Source organism: Camelina sativa, chromosome 3 (genome assembly GCF_030686135.1).
Source record: "Camelina sativa cultivar CO46 ecotype springtype chromosome 3, ASM3068613v1".
In the NCBI taxonomy this organism is placed as follows: domain Eukaryota; kingdom Viridiplantae; phylum Streptophyta; class Magnoliopsida; order Brassicales; family Brassicaceae; genus Camelina; species Camelina sativa.
Genome location: NC_141882.1, coordinates 31,404,578 through 31,432,077, shown reverse-complemented (window position 1 = coordinate 31,432,077; position 27,500 = coordinate 31,404,578). Strand labels below are relative to the sequence as shown.

Sequence of the window (27,500 nt, the reverse complement as noted above, 5' to 3'; positions counted from 1 at the left end):
CTCTGGTATGGAGGGAATTGCACGTATCGAAATTCAAAAAAGAATCGATCTTATCCAGATCATAATCTATATGGGATTTCCTAAATTATTAATTGAAGATAAACCCCGAAGAGTCGAAGAATTACAGATGAATGTTCAAAAAGAACTAAATTGTGTCAATAGAAAACTCAACATTGCTATTACCAGAATTTCCAATCCGTATGGGGATCCTAATATTCTTGCAGAATTTATAGCTGGACAATTAAAAAATCGTGTTTCTTTTCGAAAAGCAATGAAAAAAGCTATTGAATTAACTGAACAGGCGAATACAAAAGGAATTCAAGTACAAATTGCAGGACGTATCGACGGAAAAGAAATTGCACGTGTTGAATGGATCAGAGAAGGCAGAGTTCCTTTACAAACAATTGAAGCTAAAATTGATTACTGTTCCTATACAGTTCGAACTATTTATGGGGTCTTAGGAATAAAAATTTGGATATTCGTAGACGAAGAATAAAAAAACTTTCTTTATCTTTACATTTTATCCAACGATAAAAAACAAAAACTATGTAGTATAACACTATACAGTAATAAAAAAGTGCAGTCTTCTTTTTTATGTTTAAGAATAAAATCAGCAATTCTATAAGATTGAATAAAAATTTCCATCAAAACTCCTTTGATATAATTGCTATGCTTAGTGTGTGACTCGTTGGTTTAGGATTAGATTAAGATAAAAAAAAAAAGAAAAAAGAACTTACCTATAACAGTAACTAATAACTATAGCATTAATAAATAACCTAAGCAACTCATTGCTTCACATTATCTGGATAAAAAAATCAGTCAAGATATGATAAATTGATCATATCATTGTAGCAACTGAATAAAAAAAAAAGAATAAAGAAATATGATTATAAGTGCTGAAAGGTAATCGAAAAGTATGCGGATAAGTGGAAGGATGAAAGAAAGAGAGAAAAAAATGAATATTAATGATATATGATTCCAATTTGGAAAGTCTATGAGGTCACTGTAAGAAAAGCAATGTAATAAAGCATCAATACAGATTCATTCATAATAATTAGATAAATCTGTTCTGAAAACAAAAAAAATTAAGAGCCTTGAGCCAATAAAAACTGAGAAAATTGACTCAAAAACAAATTAAAAAATGAAATTCCCAATTTCATATTCATATAAGAGCTCCATTGTAGAATTCGGGCCTAATGATTAATCAAGAAGCGATGGGAACGACGGAACCCATGAATATAGAGGATTCTATTGAAAAACAAATCTTAGTAATTCATTGGACAGGATGGCGGAATAAACCAGAAACTTTATTATCTATTCTGATTTTTTATTCTGATATTTCCTAGGATAAACATCAAACTTAATATAGATATTGAAAGAGTAAATATTCGCCGGCGAATATTTTTTTTTTCAAGTAAAAAAAATTTTTAAAAAGATAAAAGAAAATAAGGATTTGTTAGAATATTCTAACTCTAACAAAAACGACATTCAAGATGATGATATTACGTTATTTTTAAATAAATAGAATTCATCTTGGATTCCATTTCGAAAAAGACATACACAAATTTAGAAGAAATCAGATGAAATTTAATACCATGATTAATAGAATTAATCATTAACTACATCTATATCGTAATACAAACTTTTTTAGTCCTTTTATTCGCGAGGAGCTGGATGAGAAGAAACTCTCACGTTCAGTTCTGTAGTAGAGATGGAATTTCTAATTTAGAAAAAACCCATCAACTATAACCCAAAAAGAACCAGATTTCGTAAACAACATCGAGGAAGACTAAAAGGAATATCTTCTCGTGGGAATCGTATTTGTTTTGGCAGATATGCTCTTCAAACACTTGAACCCGCTTGGATCACATCTAGACAAATAGAAGCAGGGCGACGAGCAATGACACGAAATGTACGACGCGGTGGAAAAATTTGGGTACGTATATTTCCAGATAAACCAGTTACAGTAAGACCTGCGGAAACGCGTATGGGTTCTGGGAAAGGATCCCCCGAGTATTGGGTAGCTGTGGTTAAACCAGGTAAAATCCTTTATGAAATGGGTGGTGTACCCGAAAATATAGCCAGAAAAGCTATTTCAATAGCGGCATCAAAAATGCCTATAAAAACCCAATTCATTATTTCTGAATAGGAGTATAGAATGAAAAAGCTAAATAACATTTAAGGATAAAAAGATTATAAGTTTTCTTTTTTTTTGACAAACAATATTTTTTTACTTCGTCCTTTGCATTAAAAGAAGAGATACAAAAAAAATGATATGATTCAACCACAAACCTATTTGAATGTAGCAGACAACAGCGGGGCTCGAGAATTGATGTGTATTCGAATAATAGGAGCTAGTAATCGCCGATATGCTCATATTGGTGACGTTATTGTTGCTGTAATCAAAGAAGCAATACCAAATACTCCTCTAGAAAGATCAGAAGTGATTAGAGCTGTAATTGTACGTACTTGTAAAGAACTCAAACGTAACAATGGGACGATAATACGATATGATGACAATGCCGCAGTTGTCATTGATCAAGAAGGAAATCCAAAAGGAACTCGAGTTTTTGGGGCGATCCCACGGGAATTGAGACAATTAAACTTTACTAAAATAGTTTCATTAGCTCCTGAGGTATTATAAGATCTAAATATCAATAGTTTAGTATAGGATTAAAAAACTGGTATTGAAATAAAATTAATTAATCGATTGTGTATCACGCATATACCCTTAATAATAAAATATTAAGAATTTAATTCATATATTAATATATAATTCGTCTATATCTATATATAAATAAAAGAAAAAGAACATGTTGATTATATCAAAATTATAGAACAAGAAGGAATTTTAACTTATCATGGGTAAAGACACTATTGCTGATATAATAACCTCTATACGAAATGCTGACATGAATAGAAAAGGTACGGTTCGGATAGGATCGACTAACATCACCGAAAGCATAGTTAAAATCCTTTTACGAGAGGGTTTTATCGAAAACGTGAGGAAACATCGCGAAAGCAACCAATATTTTTTGATTTTAACCCTAAGACACAGACGAAATAAGAAAGAATCTTATAAAACGATTTTAAATTTAAAGAGAATAAGTCGACCGGGTCTACGAATCTATTCTAACTCTCAACGAATTCCACGAATTTTAGGCGGAATAGGGATTGTAATCCTTTCGACTTCTCAAGGTATAATGACAGACCGAGAAGCTCGACTAAAAAGAATCGGCGGAGAAATTTTGTGTTATATATGGTAATCCTTCTAATATAAAAATTAGATATCTGGAATTTACGATTTGTGAAAAAAAGGGGGGGGGTTGCGTAATAAAAACCCTGTTCAAAAAAGTTTCGGATGTTTTACTTCGAATGAAATTAAAGAAAAAATGAATTAATGAAAGTTTTCTTTCTGAATAACTTCAGAACGGCATGTTTCGATTTTGTTTAGATACTAAAGATTTTTTTTCATGCTTCTGAAAGGATTCGACATATTTTAGGTATACCTATAGGATAAAAATAGGATAAAAAAGTAAAATTTTGAGTAAGTTCTTAGATATAAATAAATTAATCAGGGGACAGCCATTTTCTAGACTCCATAACAAGGATTCAAATGAGTAAGTGGTTTTTTTTAATTTCAACCATTCCTTTCACGAAGATACAATTCAAGATTCAAAAATATCAAGAAACCTTTTTTTCGTCCACCAATAAATATATTCACAGAATTAAGGAATAACAACTATGAAAATAAGGGCTTCCGTTCGTAAAATTTGTGAAAAGTGTCGACTAATCCGCAGGAGGGGACGAATTATAGTAATTTGTTCCAACCCGAGGCATAAACAAAGACAAGGATAATCTTACTAAACGAACTCACGTAAAGGAAACGGCACGTCCAAAGAGCTGGAAAAAAAAAGGTCTGTTTTGACATGAAATGGATATATCCATATATTTCTTGTGAAATGAAAAAATATGGCAAAACCTATATTAAGAATTGGTTCACGTAAAAATACACGTAGTGGTTCACGTAAAAATGTACGTAGAATACCAAAGGGAGTTATTCATGTTCAAGCAAGTTTCAACAATACCATTGTGACCGTTACAGATGTACGGGGTCGGGTGATTTCTTGGTCCTCCGCAGGTACTTGTGGATTCCGGGGTACAAGAAGAGGAACTCCTTTTGCTGCCCAAACCGCAGCAGGAAATGCTATTCGAGCAGTAGTGGATCAAGGGATGCAACGAGCTGAAGTAAGGATAAAAGGCCCTGGACTCGGAAGAGATGCAGCATTACGAGCTATTCGTAGAAGCGGTATACTTTTAAGTTTCGTACGAGATGTAACCCCTATGCCACATAATGGTTGTAGACCCCCTAAAAAAAGACGTGTATAGAACTAACTAAAGGATGAAAGGGTTTCAAGAGAAATAAACGATTCAATGATCTGATCAAATAAAATTACTATGGTTCGAGAGAAAGTCAAAGTATCTACTCGGACACTACAGTGGAAGTGTGTTGAATCAAGAAGAGACAGTAAACGTCTTTATTATGGACGCTTTATTCTGTCTCCACTTATGAAAGGTCAAGGCGACACAATAGGCATTGCGATGCGAAGAGCTTTACTTGGCGAAATAGAAGGAACATGTATTACACGTGCAAAATCTGAGAACATACCACATGACTATTCTAACATAGTAGGTATTCAAGAATCAGTACATGAAATTTTAATGAATTTGAACGAGATTGTATTAAGAAGTAATCTATATGGAACGCGCAACGCGCTGATTTGTGTCCAAGGTCCTGGATATATAACTGCTCGAGACATAATTTTACCGCCCTCTGTGGAAATCATTGATAATACACAGCATATAGCTACCTTAACGGAACCAATAGATTTGTGTATTGAATTAAAAATCGAGAGGAATCGCGGATATAGTCTAAAAATGTCAAATAACTTTGAAGACAGAAGTTATCCTATCGATGCTGTATTCATGCCTGTTCAAAACGCGAATCATAGTATTCATTCTTATGGGAATGGGAATGAAAAACAAGAGATTCTTTTTCTAGAAATATGGACAAATGGAAGTTTAACTCCTAAAGAAGCACTTCATGAAGCCTCCCGGAATTTGATTAATTTATTTATTCCTTTTCTACATGTAGAAGAAGAAACGTTCTATTTAGAGAACAATCAACATCAAGTTACTTTACCCTTTTTTCCTTTTCATAATAGATTAGTTAACCTAAGAAAAAAAACAAAAGAACTAGCCTTTCAATATATTTTTATTGACCAATTAGAATTGCCTCCCAGAATCTATAATTGTCTCAAAAAGTCCAATATACATACATTATTGGACCTTTTGAATAACAGTCAAGAAGACCTTATCAAAATTGAACATTTTCACGTAGAAGATGTAAAAAAGATATTAGACATTCTAGAAAAAAAATAGAAAAAGCATTTCAAAAAAAAATTGACTAAAAAATCAATTTGAAATTGAAATGGATTTTAAACCTTCAACGTAATTTCTATTTTCCAGTCGAACCCTTTTTAATTAATTAATGAAATGAATTAGATATGTATCTAGGGAGAATTCATTTGGAAATGATTACTCCCTAGATACCCACGTCTTTTATTTTACAATTGAATAAATTTAATTAAAAAAGACCTAAAGTTAGAGATTTATCAATCGGTAATGTTGCTCCAATACCTAACCACAGCGCCGCCACGGTGCCAATCAAAAAGACGGTTGTCGCTACTGGACGACGAAATGGATTTTGAAACTTATTAACATTTTCCAAAAAGGGTACGGTTAATAATCCCGCTGGTACTGAAACCATTAAAAGAACACCCAATAATTTGTTAGGCACTGTACGAAGTATTTGAAATACAGGAAAGAAATACCATTCAGGTAATATTTCTAAAGGAGTTGCAAAAGGATCCGCAGGTTCACCAATCATTGATGGTTCTAAAACCGCTAAGCCTACGTTACAGGCAATGGTACCAAGAATGACTACTGGAAAAATATATAAAAGGTCGTTGGGCCATGCGGGTTCCCCGTAATAATTGTGACCCATACCTTTAGCTAATTTAGCTCGTAATACAGGATCATTCAAATCTGGTTTTTTTGTTATTGGGATAGGTGAATTCTTATGGATCCATCCCCCGAGGGAACCGGACATGATAATTTTTTATCATCCGGCTCGAGCAAGAATTAATCAAACTAAATGAATACATACAAAAAATATATATGTTATCCACAAGTATTTAATATGTAAAAAAAGAATTATCCGATTCCAAAGTTATTGCAACTAAAGATTCCAGAAATTCCATTCTTACAGGTAAATGCTCAACACCCACGTAAGCTTAAAAAGTTGATCATGATTAAGTGCTTTCTGGGTCGTCTCATACCTTATCAATTCGTCCTTAATCTCAAAAATTATATCGAGATTTTTCAAATACAAAGGATTTACTTGTTACTAATGGAGTCTACCCTCTACTCTTCATTAGATCCTGTATTCACTCCGATAGTATTATAAATCGTGTTGATGCAGAGAAAATGAATGCATTTACATACTATTAATTATTTTTTTTTAGTCCAAAATAACTAAAAACATAATCAGGATTATGTTCCATCCCTTAATCTACTGGATTTTACGGAGCCCACTCATCCACGACAGCGTCGGGTATGATCATAGAAAAGATTCTCTTCAAGTGAACCAGCCTATCCCCTGTATGGGGCTTACACAGTGGTTGGAACAAAGACACATTTGGTTGGGAATTCCAATGTAGCAGATAAAGTCATATTTCTGCACGGCCCGATCAATAGTTCAAGTCACACACTCCCATAATCCATTATCTCTTCATAGAATTCCCTTCAACCTTTTATGTCAAAAAAATAATAAAATATTGTGGAGTTGAAGGGAAATATCCAAATACATGTCTTATTTTTTTAATAATCCATATTTATAGCAATAAAATACTATCGTTCCTTCACCAAGTAATAAGTAAGTACAAATATCTATAATCTATATTCTATATTATTTATAAGGGACCAGAAATACCTTGCTTACGTATCATTAGGAAATGCATTAACATAAAGACGGCCGTAAGAAGAGGTAATACAAAAGTGTGTAAACTATAAAAACGAGTCAAAGTGGATTGTCCAACACTAGCACTTCCGCGTAATAATTCTACAAGAGGTGATCCTATTACCGGAATAGCGTCAGGTACACCTGTTACAATTTTGACTGCCCAATAACCAATTTGATCCCAAGGTAAAGAATAACCTGTTACACCAAAAGATGCGGTCAATACACCCAGAACCACACCAGTAACCCAAGTTAATTCGCGAGGTTTTTTAAAACCACCGGTGAGGTATACACGAAATACGTGCAGGATCATCATTAGGACCATCATACTTGCCGACCATCTATGAACTGATCGGATTAACCAACCAAAGTTAGCTTCAGTCATTATATATTGAACAGAAGCAAAAGCTTCAGTAACGGTTGGACGGTAATAAAAAGTCATAGCAAATCCCGTAGCTACTTGTACTAAAAAACAAGTAAGGGTAATTCCACCTAGACAATAAAATATGTTGACATGTGGAGGAACATATTTACTAGTTATATCATCTGCAATCGCCTGAATCTCAAGACGTTCTTCGAACCAATCATAAACTTTATTGAGATAGGTAAACCAAGGTTACTCCCCCTCCAAGAACTGTATATGAGAATTTCATCTCGTACAGCTCAAACAAAAAAAGACCCAAATACTTATTGAAACAGATATGGAATATAAAGTTTTAAACTTGTCTCTCATTCAATATTATTTAAAGATATGAAAGAGTCAAAATGCGAAAGCTCGTCTTTGTGGTTAAATGCCAAAAAATCAAGTAAGCTCATTCGTCTTTATGTTGTGTTGATCGTTACAGGCCTCTTGAATCTTCTAGATTACCTATCTTTATTATCTTTTTTTATTTGGTATTTGTATGGAACGGGGATAGGGATTTCTTCTTGTTTTCTTTATTATTGATAGGAATTCTCTTGTTAAGACCCTACTTAACTAATCAATTGAAACCTCAGATTCATACGAGAACCACGATAATTCAATGAAACCTTCAAAGTCCAAAGTTCACTGAGTGAGAACCATTGGATCATCACTTATTCAATCAAAAAAAAGCTATAATGACTAAAAACATAAAATACAAAGAAGCGTTTGTCCTTTGATCCAAATAAGAGTTTAAAAGCAGAAAACTATTTTGATTTATTAAAGTTTATAAGATAGAACGGAAAGAAGTCCGGCTACGAGGTCTGAGTATTAAGTATGAATCATAGTTCGAATACTTTGTGATCTATTTGATCTATTTCGTGCTCCAGATACTCGAATGAATATCCGACGAAGTAAAACCATCTTGATAAAGATGACAGACCCCATTCTCTGTACTATCCGTAGGGTCAATTCTAACAAGTCACACACTCATATTCCGGAAATATACAATGCAGAAAATAATTTCGCGGTCGAACTACCAAAGGCTAATAGGCTAAAATTGTTAGACCTACATACTTTACTTTTTTGTATCGAGCTAAAAGCGAGAACTTCAAGATTCTTCTCAGTCTAATTAACTGAAATTCCATCCAGTAGAACAGAAGAATTATAAATCTCCAAAATAATAGATAGGAATACTGCAAATAGAGCCATTGCAACACCCATCAAAGGGGTCGTTCCCCATCCAGGAGCTACTTTACCATATTCGGAATTCAATGGTTTCAATAACTTCCCTACAGTAGTGCTTCTTGGACCAGATCTAGAACTATCCTCAACAGTTTGTGTAGCCATAAATCTTATTTTGTATTCATTACGATCTGTTGACTTTGTATACCATTCCGTTGTAAATAAATGATCTTAGCATAGATCCAGTGTGGTCTTTCAATTCTATAATAATGGAAACAGCAACCCTAGTCGCCATCTTTATATCTGGGTTACTTGTAAGTTTTACTGGGTATGCTCTATATACTGCCTTTGGGCAACCCTCTCAACAACTAAGAGATCCATTCGAGGAACACGGGGACTAGTTGACGTAATCAGCCTCCAAATATTTGGAGGCTGATTACGTCAATGAAGATAATGAAAAATTATTTCATTTTTTAGTTGAAATTTTAGGTGGTTCCCGAAAAAAAATAGCGAAAAAAATTATTCCTAAAGTGGATACTAAGAGAAATGTATAAACCAATGCTTCCATAAATTTGATCGTGGTTTACAATTATAGCTTTCATACCTGTTTTTTTTACTTGGGAGTATCCCTCTAGAAAAAGAGTCAAAGAAACGGCAGCGATTTAAATAAAGATTCCTACAGTACCCTACCTATTAAATAAAATCGCAAACAGAAACTAGAAGAAAAAAAGCAATGTTGCATCAGACTGCTTGTCGTTTTGTAGTTGGATCTCCAAGTTTTTGGAATGCCCCAAATTCCACTTGAGCATCCAAATCTGGATCAATACCAGCAAAAACATCTCTGAAGAGGGTTCTAGAACCATGCCAAATGTGTCCAAAGAAGAAAAGTAGAGCAAATGAAGCATGTCCAAACGTAAACCAACCTCTTGGGCTGCTACGAAAAACACCATCGGATTTCAAAGTCGCACGATCTAATTCAAAAATCTCACCCAATTGAGCCCGTCTAGCATATTTTTTCACAGTTGCGGGATCACTATAACTCACTCCGTTGAGCTCACCACCATAAAACTCAACAGTTACACCTACTTGTTCGACACTATATTTTGATTCTGCCCTTCTAAATGGGACGTCGGCTCTAACAATTCCGTCTCCGTCTACCAAAACAACCGGAAATGTTTCAAAAAAAGTAGGCATACGGCGTACAAAAAGTTCACGCCCTTCTTTATTTCTAAAGACGGGGTGTCCTAACCATCCAACAGCTATTCCATCCCCATTGTCCATTGAACCCGCTCGGAATAACCCCCCTTTTGCTGGATTATTACCAATATAATCATAAAAAGCTAATTTTTCAGGAATTTTAGCCCAAGCTTCTGATAAACTTTGATTTTCAGCCAGTCCAGCACTAACTCGTCGATATATTTCTTGTTGAAAGTATCCCTGATCCCATTGATAACGAGTAGGACCAAATAATTCGATGGGAGTAGTTGCAGAACCATACCACATAGTTCCAGCAACAATAAAAGCTGCAAAAAAGACAGCAGCAATACTACTGGAAAGGACGGTTTCAATATTGCCCATACGTAATCCTTTATATAGACGTTGAGGCGGACGAACACTAAGATGGAATAGGCCCGCTAATATACCCAACGTCCCTGCTGCAATATGATGAGAGGCTATTCCTCCCGGAACAAAAGGGTCAAAACCCTCCACGCCCCACGCCGGGTTTACGGGTTGGACCTTTCCGGTTAGTCCATAAGGGTCGGATACCCATATTCCAGGACCATATAATCCTGTTACATGAAATGCGCCAAAACCGAAGCAAGCCACTCCTGAAAGAAATAAATGAATTCCAAAAATCTTGGGTAAATCCAAAGAAGGTTTTCCTGTACGTTCATCACAAAAAATTTCTAGATCCCAATATACCCAATGCCAAATAGCTGCCAAGAAGCACAAGCCAGAAAACACGATATGTGCTCCGGCTACCCCTTCGTAACTCCAAAGACCCGGATTCGTTATAGTCCCTCCTGTAATATTCCAACCGCCCCACGAATTGGTTATTCCTAAACGAGTCATGAAAGGTATAACGAACATACCTTGTCTCCACATTGGATCAAGAACGGGGTCGGAGGGATCAAAAACTGCTAATTCATATAGAGCCATCGAGCCGGCCCAACCAGCAACTAGAGCAGTATGCATTATATGAACAGAAAGTAAACGACCGGGATCATTCAATACAACAGTATGAACACGATACCAAGGCAAACCCATGGAAATACCCCTTTATCAACGAAAAATAGACACTATGTAACTTTATTGCATTGGAAAAAACTATGCTACGTACCCCCCCTTTTTAGGTAATTTTTTTCGGAGAAAGGATTAATATTTGTTCTATTCTGTTAGTAATAATGGAACAATTCAATTCATAGAAAAAAGGGAAGCGGATCTATTCTATATCCGATAAGTACCAATACGCAATGGGGGTGAATCCTATTTTATATGAACCAAGATAGCTATTGTTATTGATCATTCAGAAGCCCGTTCGTAAAAAATTTCCTTTAGTTTTATTAATTCTCTCTTACTTTACTTTTATTTTATATTTTATTTAAGCTTATTCAACTTATGTATTAAATATAATTAATTGAAATATGATTAATAAAGTAGGAAAAAAGGATAATAGTATTAAAAACCGAAACCCCAATCTTACGTTTCCACATCAAAGTGAAATAGAGAACTTCATTCTCTTTTTTTTTTCATTTCATGCCTATTGGCGTTCCAAAAGTACCTTTTCGAAGTCCTGGAGAAGGAGATACATCTTGGGTTGACATATAGTGCGACTTGTCAGATATATCGGGCTATATGGGATTTCCCCATTTTCTCCCTCGATCGAGATATCCTCTGTTTCGCTCGAAACGATTGATTGAATTATCAAAAATTTGTAACGCGAAGCGCAAAAAATAAAGTGGAATTAAATGCAGGGAGTATTTAGATTGATATTAGATTATCAAATTTTTTTATGGTTTACGTGATCGGACTAATAAAATGAAGTATCCAGGCTCCGTTTAGCAAAAACCCAATTGATAATTAATATATAATATTTTTATAATTAACTACTTAATATGATATGCAAAATTCTGATAAAAATTCTATAAAAAATTTGAAACAGGGTTATCTAAAACTGTTGCTCAAATAAAATAATTCAAAATTTGTTGACTATTTGACAGAAGACATGTGAAAGAAATGAATTGAAAAAAAACGAAGGAGTAGTAAAAAAAGACGCGGTATTTAGTTTATTTGTCCTATATGTGCAAATCAAAATCGGGCAAATTTTTCCTTTTACTCGGGGTAGAGCATAAACCTAAAAAATGGAATAAAAAAAGTAAAAAGCCCATTCAGGAACAAGAAAAAACCATCGCCATTTCAACTGAACCTCGATGAAAAAAAAATATCAATGAATCAAATGAGTCTGACAGGCTTAATCAATCGTTTTATTAGAGGATTATAATATCTAATAAAAGGCGCCAAAACTAAAAATTTCTTTTACTTTTGGGAGCAAGCCCTTCCGTTATAAGTTAGAAAGAAAAACCTTCTATGAAAAAAGGGGAGGTTGGAATCGACACATTGATTTTTTCACAATTTTTGTTGAACCGTATGCACCAAAAGGTGCCTGTACGGCTCCTAAGGAATAAAATTTTATCCTAATCAACCGACTTTATCGAGAAAGATTATTTTTTTTAGGCCAAGAGGTTGATACCGAAATCTCGAATCAACTTATTAGTCTTATGATATATCTCAGTATAGAAAAGGATACCAAAGATCTTTATTTGTTTATAAACTCTCCTGGTGGATGGGTAATATCTGGAATGGCTATTTATGATACTATGCAATTTGTGCGACCCGATGTACAGACAATATGCATGGGATTGGCCGCTTCAATAGCATCCTTTATCCTGGTCGGAGGAGCAATTACCAAACGTATAGCATTCCCTCACGCTTGGCGCCAATGAGTTTTTTATTTTCGAGAAAAAATACTATGCCTTCGCCATCGGAAATATGAATTAGTTAAGTAATAATAGCATGGCACTTCGAATTCAATATGAAATTTTTTAGATTAAAAAAAATTAGATTATATATTGAAAGAGTAGTATGAGATAAGGAAGAGGTATTTCAAATGATATCTTACCTATTTGGGCACATTTCAGCGTCACAAACTTTGTTTTCACACCGGAAGCTTATTTACAAAATTTATCAAAAAAAAGACACTTTGGGATTGCTGAATCAAAAAAATGATATATAAAGCAACGGAACCATCATAGTATTTTTTTAACTTCTACAAAAAAAGAAGGATGGTAATTGGATGATTTTTGGATCTGCGTATAATACAACCTATATTTTGTTTTCTTTCGCCAAAAGGAAAGGTAAAAAAAGTCAATTCCATAGTGGAGCCGTATGCAATGCACAAAAAAGCCTGTACGGTTATTCAATTTTCTCTGTTTTTTTTTTTTATCCTGCCTCATTCTGCGAAATAGAAACTATATCATCAGGGTAATGATCCATCAACCCGCAAGTTCGTTTTATGAGGCACAAACGGGAGAATTTATCTTGGAAGCGGAAGAATTACTAAAACTTCGCGAAACCATCACAAGGGTTTATGTACAAAGAACGGGCAAACCTATATGGGTTGTATCCGAAGACATGGAAAGGGATGTTTTTATGTCAGCAACAGAAGCCCAAACTCATGGAATTGTTGATCTTGTAGCGGTTCAATAAAACATAGGAGCGATTTCATACAAATCTACAATTTCTAATTTTATATCTTTTTAGATTAAAGGTTTACTTTCATATTCTCTTCAATATTTTTTTTATATTGAAGAGAATCTTGATAGAGAAGTAATTCAGAATTAGCCGGTTAGAACTAATCTAAACCAGCCCATTATTTATATGATTCCGTATGCCAACCATTAAACAACTTATTAGAAATACAAGACAGCCAATCCGAAACGTCACGAAATCCCCAGCGCTTCGGGGATGCCCTCAGCGACGAGGAACATGTACTCGGGTGTATGTGCGACTCGTTTAGATCATAGACTGAGACATAAAAAGGAAATTCTTTTTGAAATATCACGGATCAGTACCTGTGAATAAAATAGAATGGAGGAACTCGATTCATTATTTAAAAAATATAGATCGTTCATATATTCTATTGTGTCTGAAACTTATGGTTTACATTGGTGCAAATCCAACCAACTCCATTTTTTAGAAAACCCCCAATGATAACAAATGATTATCCATTAAGCGGGGGAAATTCCATTTTTTAGAAAAAAGATTCCACTCTTAAAAGAAAAGAACGGACTAACAGGGTAAATGACCAAATCAATTTTCAAAATGAAATACCGTTACTGTATAAAGGGGATCTCATTGTGAAAGACCTATTACTGGAATATTCATGGGGTAGAGCCAAAGAATGTGAATTGTGCAAGTTACCAATAGTATTGATTAATTAAAAGAAGGAGCTCCGGTGTATAGAGAGGACCTCACCGTTTTAGAAGTAACCATAGAAACGATGGAACCCACTATTTATCCAATTCTATTTCTATTTACTACTTTTTGTAGTTATTCTATTTTTTTATATCAAGGGGATTTATCCTTTCAAAGCAAAGGAAAATACCTAGCAAAAAATAGTGGTGGGGAAGGTTAGAGTAGCAAAAGCCATTGGAATTTTTTTTATACATTGGAATAATTCGTTTGATTATTAATAGACTAGTAAAGGGGAAAAGAATAACTAAAAAAAGAATTAGTTATTCATCAAAGTTTGATTTATTCAATGACTAGAATTAAACGCGGATATATAGCTCGGAGGCGTAGAACAAAACTTCGTTTATTTGCATCAAGCTTTCGAGGGGCTCATTCACGACTTACACGAACTATGACTCAACAGAGAATAAGAGCTTTAGTTTCGGCTCATCGGGATAGGGGTAAAAGAAAAAGAGATTTTCGCCGTTTATGGATCACTCGAATAAATGCCGTAATTCACGAAATGGGGGTATTCTATAGTTATAACCAATTCATACACAATCTGTACAAGAAGCAATTACTTCTTAATCGGAAAATACTTGCACAAATAGCTCTATTAAATAGGAGTTGTCTTTATACAATTTCGAATGACATAAAAAAATAAGGGGATTGGAAGAAACCCACGAAAATTTTTGAAATAGAGTTCTAAGGAGAATGAGCTCGGGGAAGGTAGAGTAGAAATTAGTATTATAAAAAAGTCGTCAAAACAAAACATTCATCTCTTTTTTAATTCCTTCAGATTGGAATTGTTATTCAATTCAAGAATAAGTCTATTTTTTTCTGGTTCTAAGGCTAGTAGTTCTAGGGGTCGACTCACTTCTTTCAAATTGTTTCTGATTATTAAGAAAAGGTAACAAAGATAAAATACGAGCTTGTTTTATAGCAATAGTGATTAATCGTTGTTGTTTTAAAGTCACTCTATTCACCCGTCTAGATAATATTTTTCCTTGTTCACTAATAAATCGACTAATTAAACTCATGTTTCTATAATCAATTCGATCCCCCGATTGGATCGGGGGCAAACGCCTACGAAAAGATCGCTTGGATTTAGTAAAAAGTCGCTTAGATTTATTCATAATTTTTTATTCCTTATCTCTAAAATCCTATTTTGGTCGGATCAAAATAAAAACGATTGCTATTTCTATATAGGATAGAGTTTCTATATAGAATTAAAAATATAGGATTAGATTTCTTTCTATTGATTTATTTGTTTATATTTATATATATGTAATAATATATAGATACGAGCATTATTCCTGTTCTTAAAATAAAAGTTGACATACAAACACTCAATTTGATCTATTTCTTGATTTCGCCGTGAATTGTATGTTTATAACAATAGGGACAGAATTTTCTCAATTCCAATCGACTGGGGGTGTTATGCCGATTCTTTTGAGTAATATATCTGGAAATTCCCGCCGATTCTTTCTTAATATCATTTCGAACACAACTGGTACATTCCAAAATAATTGTTACTCGAACATCTTTACCCTTGGCCATGAAACCTCCTTTGGATTTATGATTCACCTCAATCTTCTATTTTAATTTTAGGATCCAGAAAGAACAAGAACCAAAAAAATAGAAGCTGTTAACTAAAAAAATTTCTGAAATATTTCGTTGCAATGAATATTTTATTAATTAGTAATTAAATAAAAATAAAATAATTAAGTAATACAATACAATGATTTTGTGAAAACTATATTGAAAATCTTTGTACAGTATTTTTTTAAATATCTCATAGGATACTCTTTCCCTAGCAACACTTTTTTCGTTCTATTACTAATTTAATTGGATCCTGAACCCTCGTTTTTATGACCTCCCCCCCCCCCTTTTTTCTAATTAATTTTTTATAATAAATTAGAAAAAGGGGGGGGGGAGTCCCCGGTCGTTGATTGTATCTCTAAAATTTTCACCCCTTTCTGATGTTAATAACTAGAATTAAAAAAAGGGAAATGTTAATGCATCCGGAAATAAACGATTAATCTCTATTAATAAACCTGCTAACGAACCGAACCATAGAGTACTTAGTACCGGTGCTACGGAAAGATATGTTTTTAGATCTCGCATTTGAAATCCTCCTTCTTTCTTCTTTATTGTATTACATTATATATAGTAATATATATAACTACAGATGTACATGTAATTAAGAAGTTCTTGTATTTGTATACGTAACTTCCGTCCCCCCGCTTTCAAAATTATAATTTAAATATTGTCTACTAGAACGATCTTATAGATTCTATTTGAAAACGTAAACGCCTTTTTATGTAAAATTTAAATTGAGAGAATTTTTGTAAAAAAAAAAGAAATTTTTTTATTATATCTTTGTTATCTGATATGAGAAATACGAGAAAAAAGAATAAATGAATTTGATATACCAATAAAAAAAGAAGAAGGATGTGGAAAACAAGACAGGAATTCTCTACAATGACACTGTAAACCAATTGAAAGGGATGTAGCGCAGCTTGGTAGCGCGTTTGTTTTGGGTACAAAATGTCACGGGTTCAAATCCTGTCATCCCTACCTATTACTGCTCTTCTGAGCAGTAACGAGGTATCTGTTTTGATCGATTTTTTTAATAAAATCGGACATACATATAATTCTGAAATTTATGATATACTATGTAGGATATAGTATATACGTACAAAATCGAGTCGGGTTAAAGAATGCCCTCTTTCTAGCCTTTTCGTTTTTTAGAAAAAAAACAAGAAAAACGCTCTTAGTTCAGTTCGGTAGAACGTGGGTCTCCAAAACCCAATGTCGTAGGTTCAAATCCTACAGAGCGTGATTTCACTCTTGTTTATTAGATTGTGTCAAAATTCCACTGTTCAAAATTACTGAGCAGCAATCGGAATTAGACCTCCCGCATAGGAAAGCAAGAAGGAGGTCAGTAAAAAAACGAGATGTTAATTAATTAAAAGTCCAACTGATCACCACGTCTGTATTGTAAATAAGCAGTTACGAATAATCCAGCTAAAGTAATAGGAATTAGACCTAAGACGATTCCAAATAAAAAAACTTCAATCATTTCAATTTTCTTTTGTTTTCATTTTTGAAAGGGAGAAAAGAGAGGTACTATCTATTCCTAGCTCTTAATCTGTATTGCCGATGAATCTGAATGACCAAAATTGGGTAATTAACACGGTAAGCAACTATTGAACATATGAAATACCACCGAAAACCTTTTTTTATAAAAAAATCTGCATTCCATTAATTTCAAATAAGTCGTATTTTGCTTAGACCAATAAATAGAACTGAGGTTATAGTTAAAGCTGCTAGTAGAAAACCGAAATAACTAGTTATAGTAAGCATGAAGGGACTCAATAAAATATGTTTTTTTATACATATGTTTCTAAAGTACTTCCCTAAGTTTCAATTGAAATTTTTTTTTAGAAATAGAGAAAGATAACTAGTTCCAAGAATTAAAAAATTCAATTGAAAATTGGTGAATTATCAATCATTATAGGTGGTATGAACAAAAATAGAGAAGGATAAAAAGAACTCAATTCATCGTCTTTGGCATCTGCACTATCTCAGGAGTCAGAATTAACGTAACTAATTAATTGAAAAACTCTTTAAGAAATTAATAATAAAAAAAACTCTATTATCTAACGTCAGTCAAAACATATAACTTTTTTTGAATTAATATGTAAAAATTTGAAAATAAGTTGTTTTATTCTTTTTTTTTTAATTGACCTTAGAACCTAGAATATGCCCCTTTCTACTTTATTAAAATTGAATTTACTTAAATTTGAACTCATTAGATTAAATAGTAGAGCAGTTTTCTTCATTTAATCTATCGAATGAGACTAAAAAGAAAAGAGGTATCCTACACGGAGAACGAGATTAGTCCAAAAAATATTTATTTATTTTAACTAGATTTTAAAAGATAACTAGATTTTTAAAACTTGTAATTAGCAATTTCTATTATCGTTTCCTTTCAAGGTTTTAGGTTGTTTTCTTTCGAGATTATATAGAAAATAGAGTGAAAAACCCATCACCTTTGTAGTTAGTTAAAGAAAGAAAAAAACCTTTGAATTGTGAATTGAATACAACAAAACAATGCACCCATTACAAATATTTAGTATTTTTGTTATTATTTTTATTTTTGTTATTATTTTTATTATTATTTGTTGTTCTTTTTAATTGATCCAATCCAAAACTATTCTTCTTTTTCTTGTTACTGCAAATTCATTCCTTAAAATGAAACAAAAAGTAAAAGGGGGGGATCACATTATCATTAAAAAAAATCTATTCTACAATTATGCATATGCAATGAAAATGAAATTTATTAATTTTTAATTCAATTAACTTGGGACAATATGAAAATTTCCTTCATGAATTATTAGAATTAAAAACTAACCTCTTGGGTTTTCATTTTATCTAATCTTTAGTTTATTTTCTAGTCCAAAACGAATAAAGGATCAAAGCCCCTTATAGATTACAGTAATTTGAAAAAGTGGGACACGGTTATACATCGACAAGCAAGAAAAAAAAATTATCTAACACCCCATTTCTATACTAATTCAAATTGCGTTGCTGTGTCAGAAGAAGGATAGCTATACTGATTCGGTAGACTCTAAAAATACCCTTGGTACTTTATTGACGATCTCACAAAGATGCAATCTCAGTTAATTTTAATTTACTGATTCATCTTTTACAGAATCGATTCCCTACGAGAATATCTGGAGTTCAGTATGTCTGGAAGCACAGGAGAACGTTCTTTTGCTGATATTATTACCAGTATTCGATACTGGGTCATTCATAGCATTACTATACCTTCCCTATTCATTGCGGGCTGGTTATTCGTCAGCACCGGTTTAGCTTACGATGTGTTCGGGAGCCCTCGTCCAAACGAGTATTTTACAGAGAGCCGACAAGGCATTCCATTAATAACAGGCCGTTTTGATCCTTTGGAACAACTCGACGAATTTAGTAGATCTTTTTAGGAGGACCCAATGACTATAGATAGGACCTATCCAATTTTTACAGTGCGCTGGTTGGCTGTTCATGGACTAGCTGTACCTACCGTTTCTTTTTTGGGGTCAATATCAGCAATGCAGTTCATCCAACGATAAACCTAATTCAATTATAGAGCTATGACACAATCAAATCCGAACGAACAAAGTGTTGAATTAAATCGTACCAGTCTCTATTGGGGGTTATTACTCATTTTTGTACTTGCTGTTTTATTTTCGAATTATTTCTTCAATTAAGAAAAGAGCATAGAATAATAAAATAAAAAAGAAAGAGGAGTAATTTTCTTATCCCATTCGGATGGATTATATATAATAATTATCTCTGACTGTTTATGTTTCTAGCATGACCACTCGATGAAATGTGGAGGGAAGCGGGATAAATGGCTGATACTACTGGAAGGATTCCTCTTTGGGTAATAGGTACTGTAGCTGGTATTCTTGTGATCGGTTTAATAGGTATTTTCTTTTATGGTTCATATTCAGGATTAGGTTCATCCCTGTAAAAATTGGATGAGCTGAGTTATAGACGTGAAAACATAAGAACTCAACGGGGCCCAACTCTTCCTTCTTTGTCTGATTCGAGGGGGTCCCGTTGAACTGCTAATAATCAGAACAAATTTTTATCGTGTTTTTGAAAAATGAACTTAATTAGATTAGTAGATTATGAACATATAGTATTTTTTAACCTTTCAAAGATAGAATAAAAAAGGGGAATCACTTAATTCCCCCTTTTCCTGCTTCCCCGGCTGACACAATATTTTTTATCATTAGATCTATCATTAAAATTTTCAATTTGGTCTATACTATATAAAATAGAAATATAAGTTTTTTCTTATTTTATTTATTTAGTATTTCATCAAAATTGAAAAAAAAAAGAAAACTACAAAAAGTAACTACTATTATATTATTAATTAATAATTATATATACTTTTAATTAATATATTATAATATATTAAAACGTTATATATATAGAAACAGTAATATATATGTAAACTAAGAATAGGAATTTTTAACGAATTGAATCAAGACGGACAAGATGGACACAAGAAAAGGATGTCTAAAATTCCTTTTCTTGTGTCGAAGACTAGCAAGATAAAAAATACTCCCTATAGTCCCTAAAACTTGTTGTTTCGCCGATTTATGGTTCCCTTTTTTTTCGGCGCGTGCGTTCCTTATCTGATTTTAGTATCTAGTCAATTTTTGCCATTCGACTAGAAAAAAAACTCTTGATTATTCATACATTCTATCAATTTCAATTGGTCAATAACGACAGAGTTACATCACACCTCTTTTCGTTTTTCAAATTTTTATTGAAAAATAAATAAAGGGGGGGTAAAGTGAATTCTTCTCAATATACATACTAGTATTAGGACTATGATACAAGTAATTTCTGACATCTAGAATAGCAAATCTAAAAAGAGGCAAAAGGCTTTTCATAATTTTTTTGTTCTTTTTTACGAATTTGATAAAGCTAAATAGACAGATCTAAAAATTCATTTCGGATAATTGAACCTTCTCAAACTGTTTCTTTTTAAGAACCAAAAAGATTTGTGCCAAAACAACCGATCCTAAGAAGAACAAAAGGCCTTGGACACGTAATGGATCTTGAAGTACTATTTCCGCATCCCCCTGACCAAATCCACCCACATTAGGATTACTCGTTAATGGTTGATCGAGTTTAATGGATTCGCCCTCGGAAACAAGAAGTTCTAGGCCTCGAGGGATAATATCAATAACTTCGCGTCCATTTGATGCATCCACTATGGTTATTTCGTATCCCCCTTTTTCTTTTCGTAAAATTTTGCTTATTATCCCTCCTGCCGTAGCATTATAAACTGTATTGTTACTTTTGCTACCATCAGGATAAATCTGACCCCTTCCCCTGTTTCCACCTACGTATATAGGATATTTTAAGAAGTGAACATCTTTATTAGTAGCAGGGTCCGGAGCAAGAATAGGAAAGGTTATTTCACTATATTTTTGACCAGGAACAGGACCTATCACAAGAATATTTTTTTTATTGGGGCGATAATTCTGAAAAGACAGATCTCCCAGCTTTTCTTTCATCTCGGGTGAAATACGATCGGGGGGGGCTAATTCAAACCCCTCCGGTAAAATAAGAACAGCTCCCACATTCAAAGCTCCTTTTTTACCATTAGCTAGAACTTGTTTTAGTTGCATATCATAAGGAATTTTAACAACTGCTTCAAATACAGTATCAGGAAGTACCGTTTGTGGAACCTCAATATCCACGGGCTTATTAGCTAAATGGCAATTGGCACATACAATACGCCCAGTTGCCTCTCGTGGATTTTCATAATTCTGCTGGGCAAAAATCGGATATGCACTTGAAATGGATGCCCAAGTTATTATATATATCATGAGTGAGACAGATATGGAGCGAGTAATCTCTTCCCTTATCCAAGAAAAGGTATTTCTAGTTTGCATGGTCCAATCATTTATCCCGAAAATTTCTACAATAAAGTTAGCTAGGTCGATAATATACTTCCCTAGCCACAATTCTGCTATTTACATTTACTGAAAAAAAATCAAATTTTTTTGTTGAAATATACAAGGAATCCCTCATGGGTAAAAAGAGTAAAGTAAATACGACTTTGATTTGGTTATGATGTATAAGGTACGAAAGATTAAAATTGGATCGGTGAATCTTTTTTTAGTCGTTTATTGCATGATAAATCACTACAAGTGACGGAGATACACGATTTAAATAACGAAAAATCCAATATTTAAAAATTGTATCAAGAATGACTGGAAAGGTAGAAACTAGACCAGATAAAATTTGCTCATAATGAGCAAACCCAAAATCTTTGTAAATATAACCAATCATTAGTTCCCAACCGTGAGGCGAATGGAATCCAATACATAAATCAGTTAATAAAAGAATCGAAAAAGCTTTAATTGTATCACTTAAATTATATAGAAATTCTTGAACCCAAGAATTCAGAATAAAAAGCTTTTCCTTACCCCAAAAGGAATAACCACTTAGAATAACGAAAGATATTAGATTTGTCGAGAAGTGCAAGATTGTATGGATACGATACTCATTGTGTATCTTGATGAATTGGATCGTTTCTTTGTGGATTCCTAGACGAAATTGTTGTAAATCGGTTTCTGGGTATTCCTTTATCATTTCATCGAGCTGGAATAGTTCCTCTAATTGTATGAATTTTTCTAGAACACTTTTTTCTTGAATATCATTCAAAAAAGTTTCACATTGTCTAGTATTCCACCAATTAGTAATCCAAGTTTTCAAACTTTTATTACAGCAGAGAGAGATCAACCAGGGCAAAAAGACTATAGATGTAAAATAAAAAAAAGGAATGAATGCTTTATTTTTTGCCATTTTGAATCTGTGAATTGTTAATGAACCTACCTCATTTGTTGATTCTATTAGATCTAATATTTCTATCGAGCATGAGTTTCTATTCTAATTCGAATAGAATATAGTTAGCCTATGAATCCATTTTCTCTTTTGCTGTTGATTCAATACTGAGTCTTTGCTTTGAATCTAGAAAGAATACAGAAATAGACTCAGAATACACTTCCAACTTGAATCAAGAAAAATTGGGTTTCCAGGATGTTATTCCCCCTTTTTCGATCAATACTAATTTCGAGACGAAGAAACTCCTTTTCTATCAAATATATCAAAAAAAACGAGCATAAAAGAATAGATTAATATTCAATTGAAAAAAGGAAAAAAATAAATTATTTCGTTTTTTCTTCCTACTGCCAAAGCATTTAGTCTTTTAAAATTAATTCATTTCAAAATACTTCAATTGGTACACGCAAGAAGTAAGCCAATTCGGCAGCTTTTTGCTCAATTTCTCGTGTAGTAAAATTCTCATCAGTACGAATTAAAGGAATAGCCCCTTGACCTCGAATTTCCATATAAAGGACACGCCGAGCAGAAACACCCTCTTTAACTTCTATTCTGATGGACTGAATATCTTTCATAAAGAATCGTAAAAAGATGCGACGACTTTTTCCAGGAAATCCCCAACGAAAAATACGCACTATTCCTTCTTTTCGGTCGAAAAGATCATAACCACTACCCACATTCCACAAAATAGTGCACCACAAATAGCAACTAATAAAGAGACCCGCGATCCCATAGAAAGACATCACAATCCCTTGTGGAAAAAAAATGATTTCCTGGGACGGAAATAACGATATAACATTTCTACCAAGATAACTGGAAGTTCCAACCAATAAGAATCCTAATGAACCTAAAAATAGGATAAAGGCCCAGCAGAAATTACTTGTTTTTCGAGACCCCGTTATAAATTCTATCCATATAGATTCTGATCGCCAACTCATATATATTAGATCCAGTTATACATTTTTTTGGAATTGAGAAAATATGACTTTCTTTTTTTTTTTCAAAGTAACTCTCATCCACTATTTTGTTGTGAACCTTTACCTTAGGAGTAATTAATAGAATTGAATTGTTTATTTCTAAAATAATAACATCTCCTTCCTTTATATGATCCCCTATAGTTATATACATACAAATAAATAGATTCACTGGAATTTCAGACATCGGCCCGATGATGATCCATTTTTCAAAAGAGCGCAAGTTTTTTTACGTTTACACACGCATAAGAGCTTTTTTTATTTATGTTTGTAGGAATCTATGTGTTATACAATATTCTACCAAATGGGTCTTATCGAATCGAATCGAAGTTTTTAAAATAAAAAAGGGGTGATACGATTAGGTTTCAGCCGATCTAAAAAATCTTATTTTTTTGAATATGAAGAAATAAAGAAGCCATTGCAATTGCCGGAAAGACTAGGCCTACTAAAGGCACAAAAATAGAGGGTAAGTTATTGAAAGTTGTCATAAAATGGGTACCTCAATTTAATATTTGTACCTGTTATTGTTATATTCTGAATTCTAAAGATATCTTAGAATATCTTGTATTTTTTTTATTTCTATTATATATATTATATAATTATACTAAGTATCTTTAAGTAAATATATATCTAATACTAATATACAACCTAATAGAAATATATAGAATAGAACCTAATAGAAATAGAATAAAAAAATAGGTACAAGAAACGCCAAACTAAATAAATAGACTAATTCATCTTTCAAAACCAAATAGATGTATCATAATCCCCTTGTTAGATTGATTATTCTTTTTCTCTTATATCTTATAATAGTCATTAACAAGCAAGGGAGGAAAATAAACTTTTTTGTATTTGTCTAGTCTAATTTGAACTTAAAAAAAAATTCACTTTTTATCTTGTTGATAGAGGTTTACTGAGTAGTAAACAAGAATATCGATAAAAAAAATGATTCGAAAGAAAAATGAATTTTTCAGGGTTTTCATTTAATTCTGATAAACGAACCGTTCTATTTGATTTAATTTTTGTTCAAAGGAAAAAAAGCATGGAGCTGAAATAACTCGCTCAGAACACCTTTTAAAAGATTACGTGGTACAATTGCATCCAATAAGCCCTTACGTAATAAAGATTCAGCCGCTTGTGAACCTTCAGGCACGGCTTTTTTCAATGTTTGTTCAATTACTCTTTTACCCGCAAATGCAATATAGGCATAGGGTTCGGCAATAATGATATCCCCCAACATACCAAAACTAGCTGTCACTCCACCGGTAGTAGGAGATGTAAGAATTGATATATAGAATAACTTTTTACTTGATTGATAATCACATAAAACCGAAGAAATTTTAGCCATTTGCATCAAACTTAAACTTCCTTCTTGCATTCGTGCTCCTCCGGAAGAACACACTAAAATAAGAGGTAAACATTGATTGGTAGCATACTCGATCAAACGAGTTATTTTTTCGCCTACTACGGATCCCATACTACCCCCCATAAACCGAAAATCCATAACCCCAAGGGCTACCGGAATACCGTTTAGTTGACCTGTACCAGTTTGAACAGCGTCAGTCAATCCTGTAGTTTTTTGAGCAGAGTCAATACGATTTTTATAAGGTTCCTCCTTCGAATGAAATTTAATGGGATCCGCGGAGACCATGTCTTCATCCATAGGATTCCAAGTACCCGGATCAATCGAAAGCTCGATTCTCTCTGAACTACTCATTTTCAAATAATGTCCACATTGTTCACAAACATTTATTTTGACTTTCTTATACATTAATCCATAACAATTGTCGCATTGAATCCACAATTGATTGTAGTTTTGAGTTATATCGAAATCCTTAGAACTTATTAAATTACTACGATTCCTATTAGTTCTTATCTTGTAATTTTTGCTTTCACGAATCTTTCCACTTTCACTACAAATGAAATTATAAATGTAACTTTCATTGGAATTATTACTATCGCTTAAAAAGTTACTATCAATACAGATGTAAGAACGAAAATAAGAATCAATGCAACTATTAATGTAATTAGTACAATTATATTTAGTATCCTTAATGTAAGGATCATAGTGCAGATCGTTGTCACCTTTAGATCTATTATTCAGATAACTAGAACTACAATAATTATAAAAAAAATTTTCTAGGTTACTAAAATCATTGTCAATCTCAAAATTTTGTTTTTTTATATCAAAATATATAGAATAACTATTCTTATTACTATCCCTAACAAAAAAGGTGTCATCCGATATGAAATTGCGAATGTCCTTGGAGCTAACTAAAAGATCAACATTGTTGGAATAATTAGAACGCTCACCCCAAACATAAAAGTTTTTATCCATATCATATATAAAACGGTCTTGACTTATAGTAGTCTTTTCACCAGGAGCAAAACTATCCATTGCTTTACTTCGTTCGCCTCTGTATTCCAATTCTCCCTTAGAAAACATAAAATTGAACCACGATTTTTCCATAGAGCTTCTGGCCTCTATTTAAATGAAAATACAATAACAATAGATGAATAGTCATTCAATGAAAAAATTGAAAAATGCAAAATTTTTTTGAATAGTTCATTTTCTATTCAGAGTAAGCAAAACATATCGATGCAATTGCTAAGATTATTAAGTAAAAGTAAAGTAATTGAAATTAATAAATTTCAATTCTAAATGAAAAAAAGGATTTTCTTATATTGTGTAAAATTCTCATAAAAAAAAAAAAAGAAATATTTGTTCTTCGCTTATGAATATAAGGATATGAAGAACTTTTTTAGTAAAATCTCGTATACTAATATAAAATAAAAAACGTTTTTTTATTCCAATACGGAATGAAAAGAAAAGGACAACATGCAGGATGGGGTAGAAGAAGCGGGGATACTTGGTTCAAGCCCTGACACGCAAGAATACAACACTCCTAAGAATCCATATTTCGTATAGGATTTCTTGTGGACACAACACTACAATAACAAAATTGTAGTTGTGTTTAATCTTCTTTTTTTTTTATTGAAGAGTTTTTTTATATCTAGATTAAGTATGTATCTATAAAAAAAATAGTATATACAACAGATAAACTCGGCTCAATCGTTTTAGTAAAAAAAAGATTGAGCCGAGTGCAATTAAACTAATAAAACAAACGTGAATTACTAATCTAATCTAATCTAATTTATCTACTCTTGGCCATCTAATTTATCGACGGTTGGGAAGTTAAATCTGATCTCTTTCCATACTTCACAAGCAGCAGCTAGTTCAGGACTCCATTTGCAAGCTTCACGGACAATTTCATTACCCTCGACTGCAAGATCACGTCCCTCATTACGAGCTTGTACACATGCTTCCAGAGCTACTCGGTTAGCTACGGCACCCGGTGCATTTCCCCAAGGGTGGCCTAAAGTTCCTCCACCGAATTGTAGTACAGAATCATCTCCAAAGATCTCGGTCAAAGCAGGCATATGCCAAACGTGAATACCCCCTGAAGCCACAGGCAGAACACCAGGTAGTGAGACCCAATCTTGAGTGAAAAAGATACCGCGGCTTCGATCTTTTTCAACATAATCATCGCGCAGTAAATCAACAAAGCCCAAAGTTGACTCCCTGTCTCCTTCAAGTTTACCTACTACTGTACCCGCGTGAACATGATCTCCACCAGATAGACGTAAAGCTTTAGCTAGTACACGGAAGTGCATACCATGATTCTTCTGTCTATCAATAACAGCGTGCATTGCACGGTGGATGTGAAGAAGTAGGCCATTATCTCGGCAATAATGAGCCAAACTAGTATTTGCGGTGAATCCCCCTGTTAAGTAGTCATGCATTACGATAGGAACTCCCAATTCTCTGGCAAATACAGCTCTTTTGATCATTTCTTCACATGTACCCGCAGTAGCATTCAAATAATGCCCTTTGATTTCACCTGTTTCAGCC

The 27,500-nt window shown here is 33.2% G+C and overlaps 5 protein-coding genes and 1 non-coding gene across 6 annotated transcripts in view; 5 read left to right on the top strand and 1 right to left on the bottom strand.

The window, feature by feature from the left end:
- LOC147947962 (NAD(P)H-quinone oxidoreductase subunit 2 A, chloroplastic-like) overlaps positions 1-5,253 on the top strand; it is a 19,088-nt gene extending 13,835 nt beyond the window's left edge. Inside the window, exon 2 of the mRNA XM_087509024.1 lies at positions 1-5,253. This exon is cut by the window's left edge and continues 12,395 nt beyond it. The gene's annotated coding sequence lies outside the window, so the exon portion shown is untranslated.
- Positions 1-5,253, top strand: part of LOC147947963 (large ribosomal subunit protein uL2cz/uL2cy) — a 7,776-nt gene extending 2,523 nt beyond the window's left edge. Inside the window, exon 2 of the mRNA XM_087509025.1 lies at positions 1-5,253. This exon is cut by the window's left edge and continues 1,486 nt beyond it. The gene's annotated coding sequence lies outside the window, so the exon portion shown is untranslated.
- Positions 1-11,248, bottom strand: part of LOC147947960 (photosystem II CP47 reaction center protein) — a 12,379-nt gene extending 1,131 nt beyond the window's left edge. Inside the window, exons 1-2 of the mRNA XM_087509018.1 lie at positions 8,470-11,248; positions 1-7,676 (exon numbers count right to left, since the gene is read on the bottom strand). The exon at positions 1-7,676 is cut by the window's left edge and continues 1,131 nt beyond it. Of these exons, the coding sequence (XP_087365144.1) occupies positions 9,408-10,934 (1,527 nt within the window). The 5' untranslated portion in view covers positions 10,935-11,248 and the 3' untranslated portion in view covers positions 1-7,676; positions 8,470-9,407. The remainder of the gene's footprint in view (positions 7,677-8,469) is intronic.
- Positions 4,459-8,085, top strand: LOC147947961 (DNA-directed RNA polymerase subunit alpha). Its single transcript, XM_087509019.1, has 2 exons — positions 4,459-6,122; positions 6,832-8,085. The coding sequence occupies exon 1, from the start codon at positions 4,459-4,461 to the stop codon at positions 5,440-5,442; it is 984 nt and encodes a 327-aa protein (XP_087365145.1). The 3' UTR covers positions 5,443-6,122; positions 6,832-8,085.
- Positions 11,249-11,352: 104 nt separating the features above from the next.
- On the top strand, positions 11,353-19,484 carry LOC147947958 (ATP-dependent Clp protease proteolytic subunit). Its single transcript, XM_087509021.1, has 3 exons — positions 11,353-11,494; positions 12,367-12,660; positions 13,208-19,484. The coding sequence occupies exons 1-3, from the start codon at positions 11,424-11,426 to the stop codon at positions 13,431-13,433; spliced, it is 591 nt and encodes a 196-aa protein (XP_087365147.1). The 5' UTR covers positions 11,353-11,423; the 3' UTR covers positions 13,434-19,484.
- Positions 16,948-17,021, top strand: TRNAW-CCA (transfer RNA tryptophan (anticodon CCA)). Its single transcript has one exon. It is a non-coding gene; the product is annotated as a tRNA-Trp (tRNA).
- Positions 19,485-27,500: the final 8,016 nt, after the last annotated feature.

Excerpts from the sequence above, each read along its gene's own strand:
- LOC147947961 (XM_087509019.1), top strand. The coding sequence starts at position 4,459 with ATGGTTCGAGAGAAAGTCAAAGTATCTACTCGGACACTACAGTGGAAG.
- LOC147947958 (XM_087509021.1), top strand. The coding sequence starts at position 11,424 with ATGCCTATTGGCGTTCCAAAAGTACCTTTTCGAAGTCCTGGAGAAGGA. Across the intron at positions 11,495-12,366 it reads ACATCTTGGGTTGACATATA|CAACCGACTTTATCGAGAAA; the intron begins GTGCGACTTGTC and ends TTTTATCCTAAT. Across the intron at positions 12,661-13,207 it reads ATAGCATTCCCTCACGCTTG|GGTAATGATCCATCAACCCG; the intron begins GCGCCAATGAGT and ends CTATATCATCAG.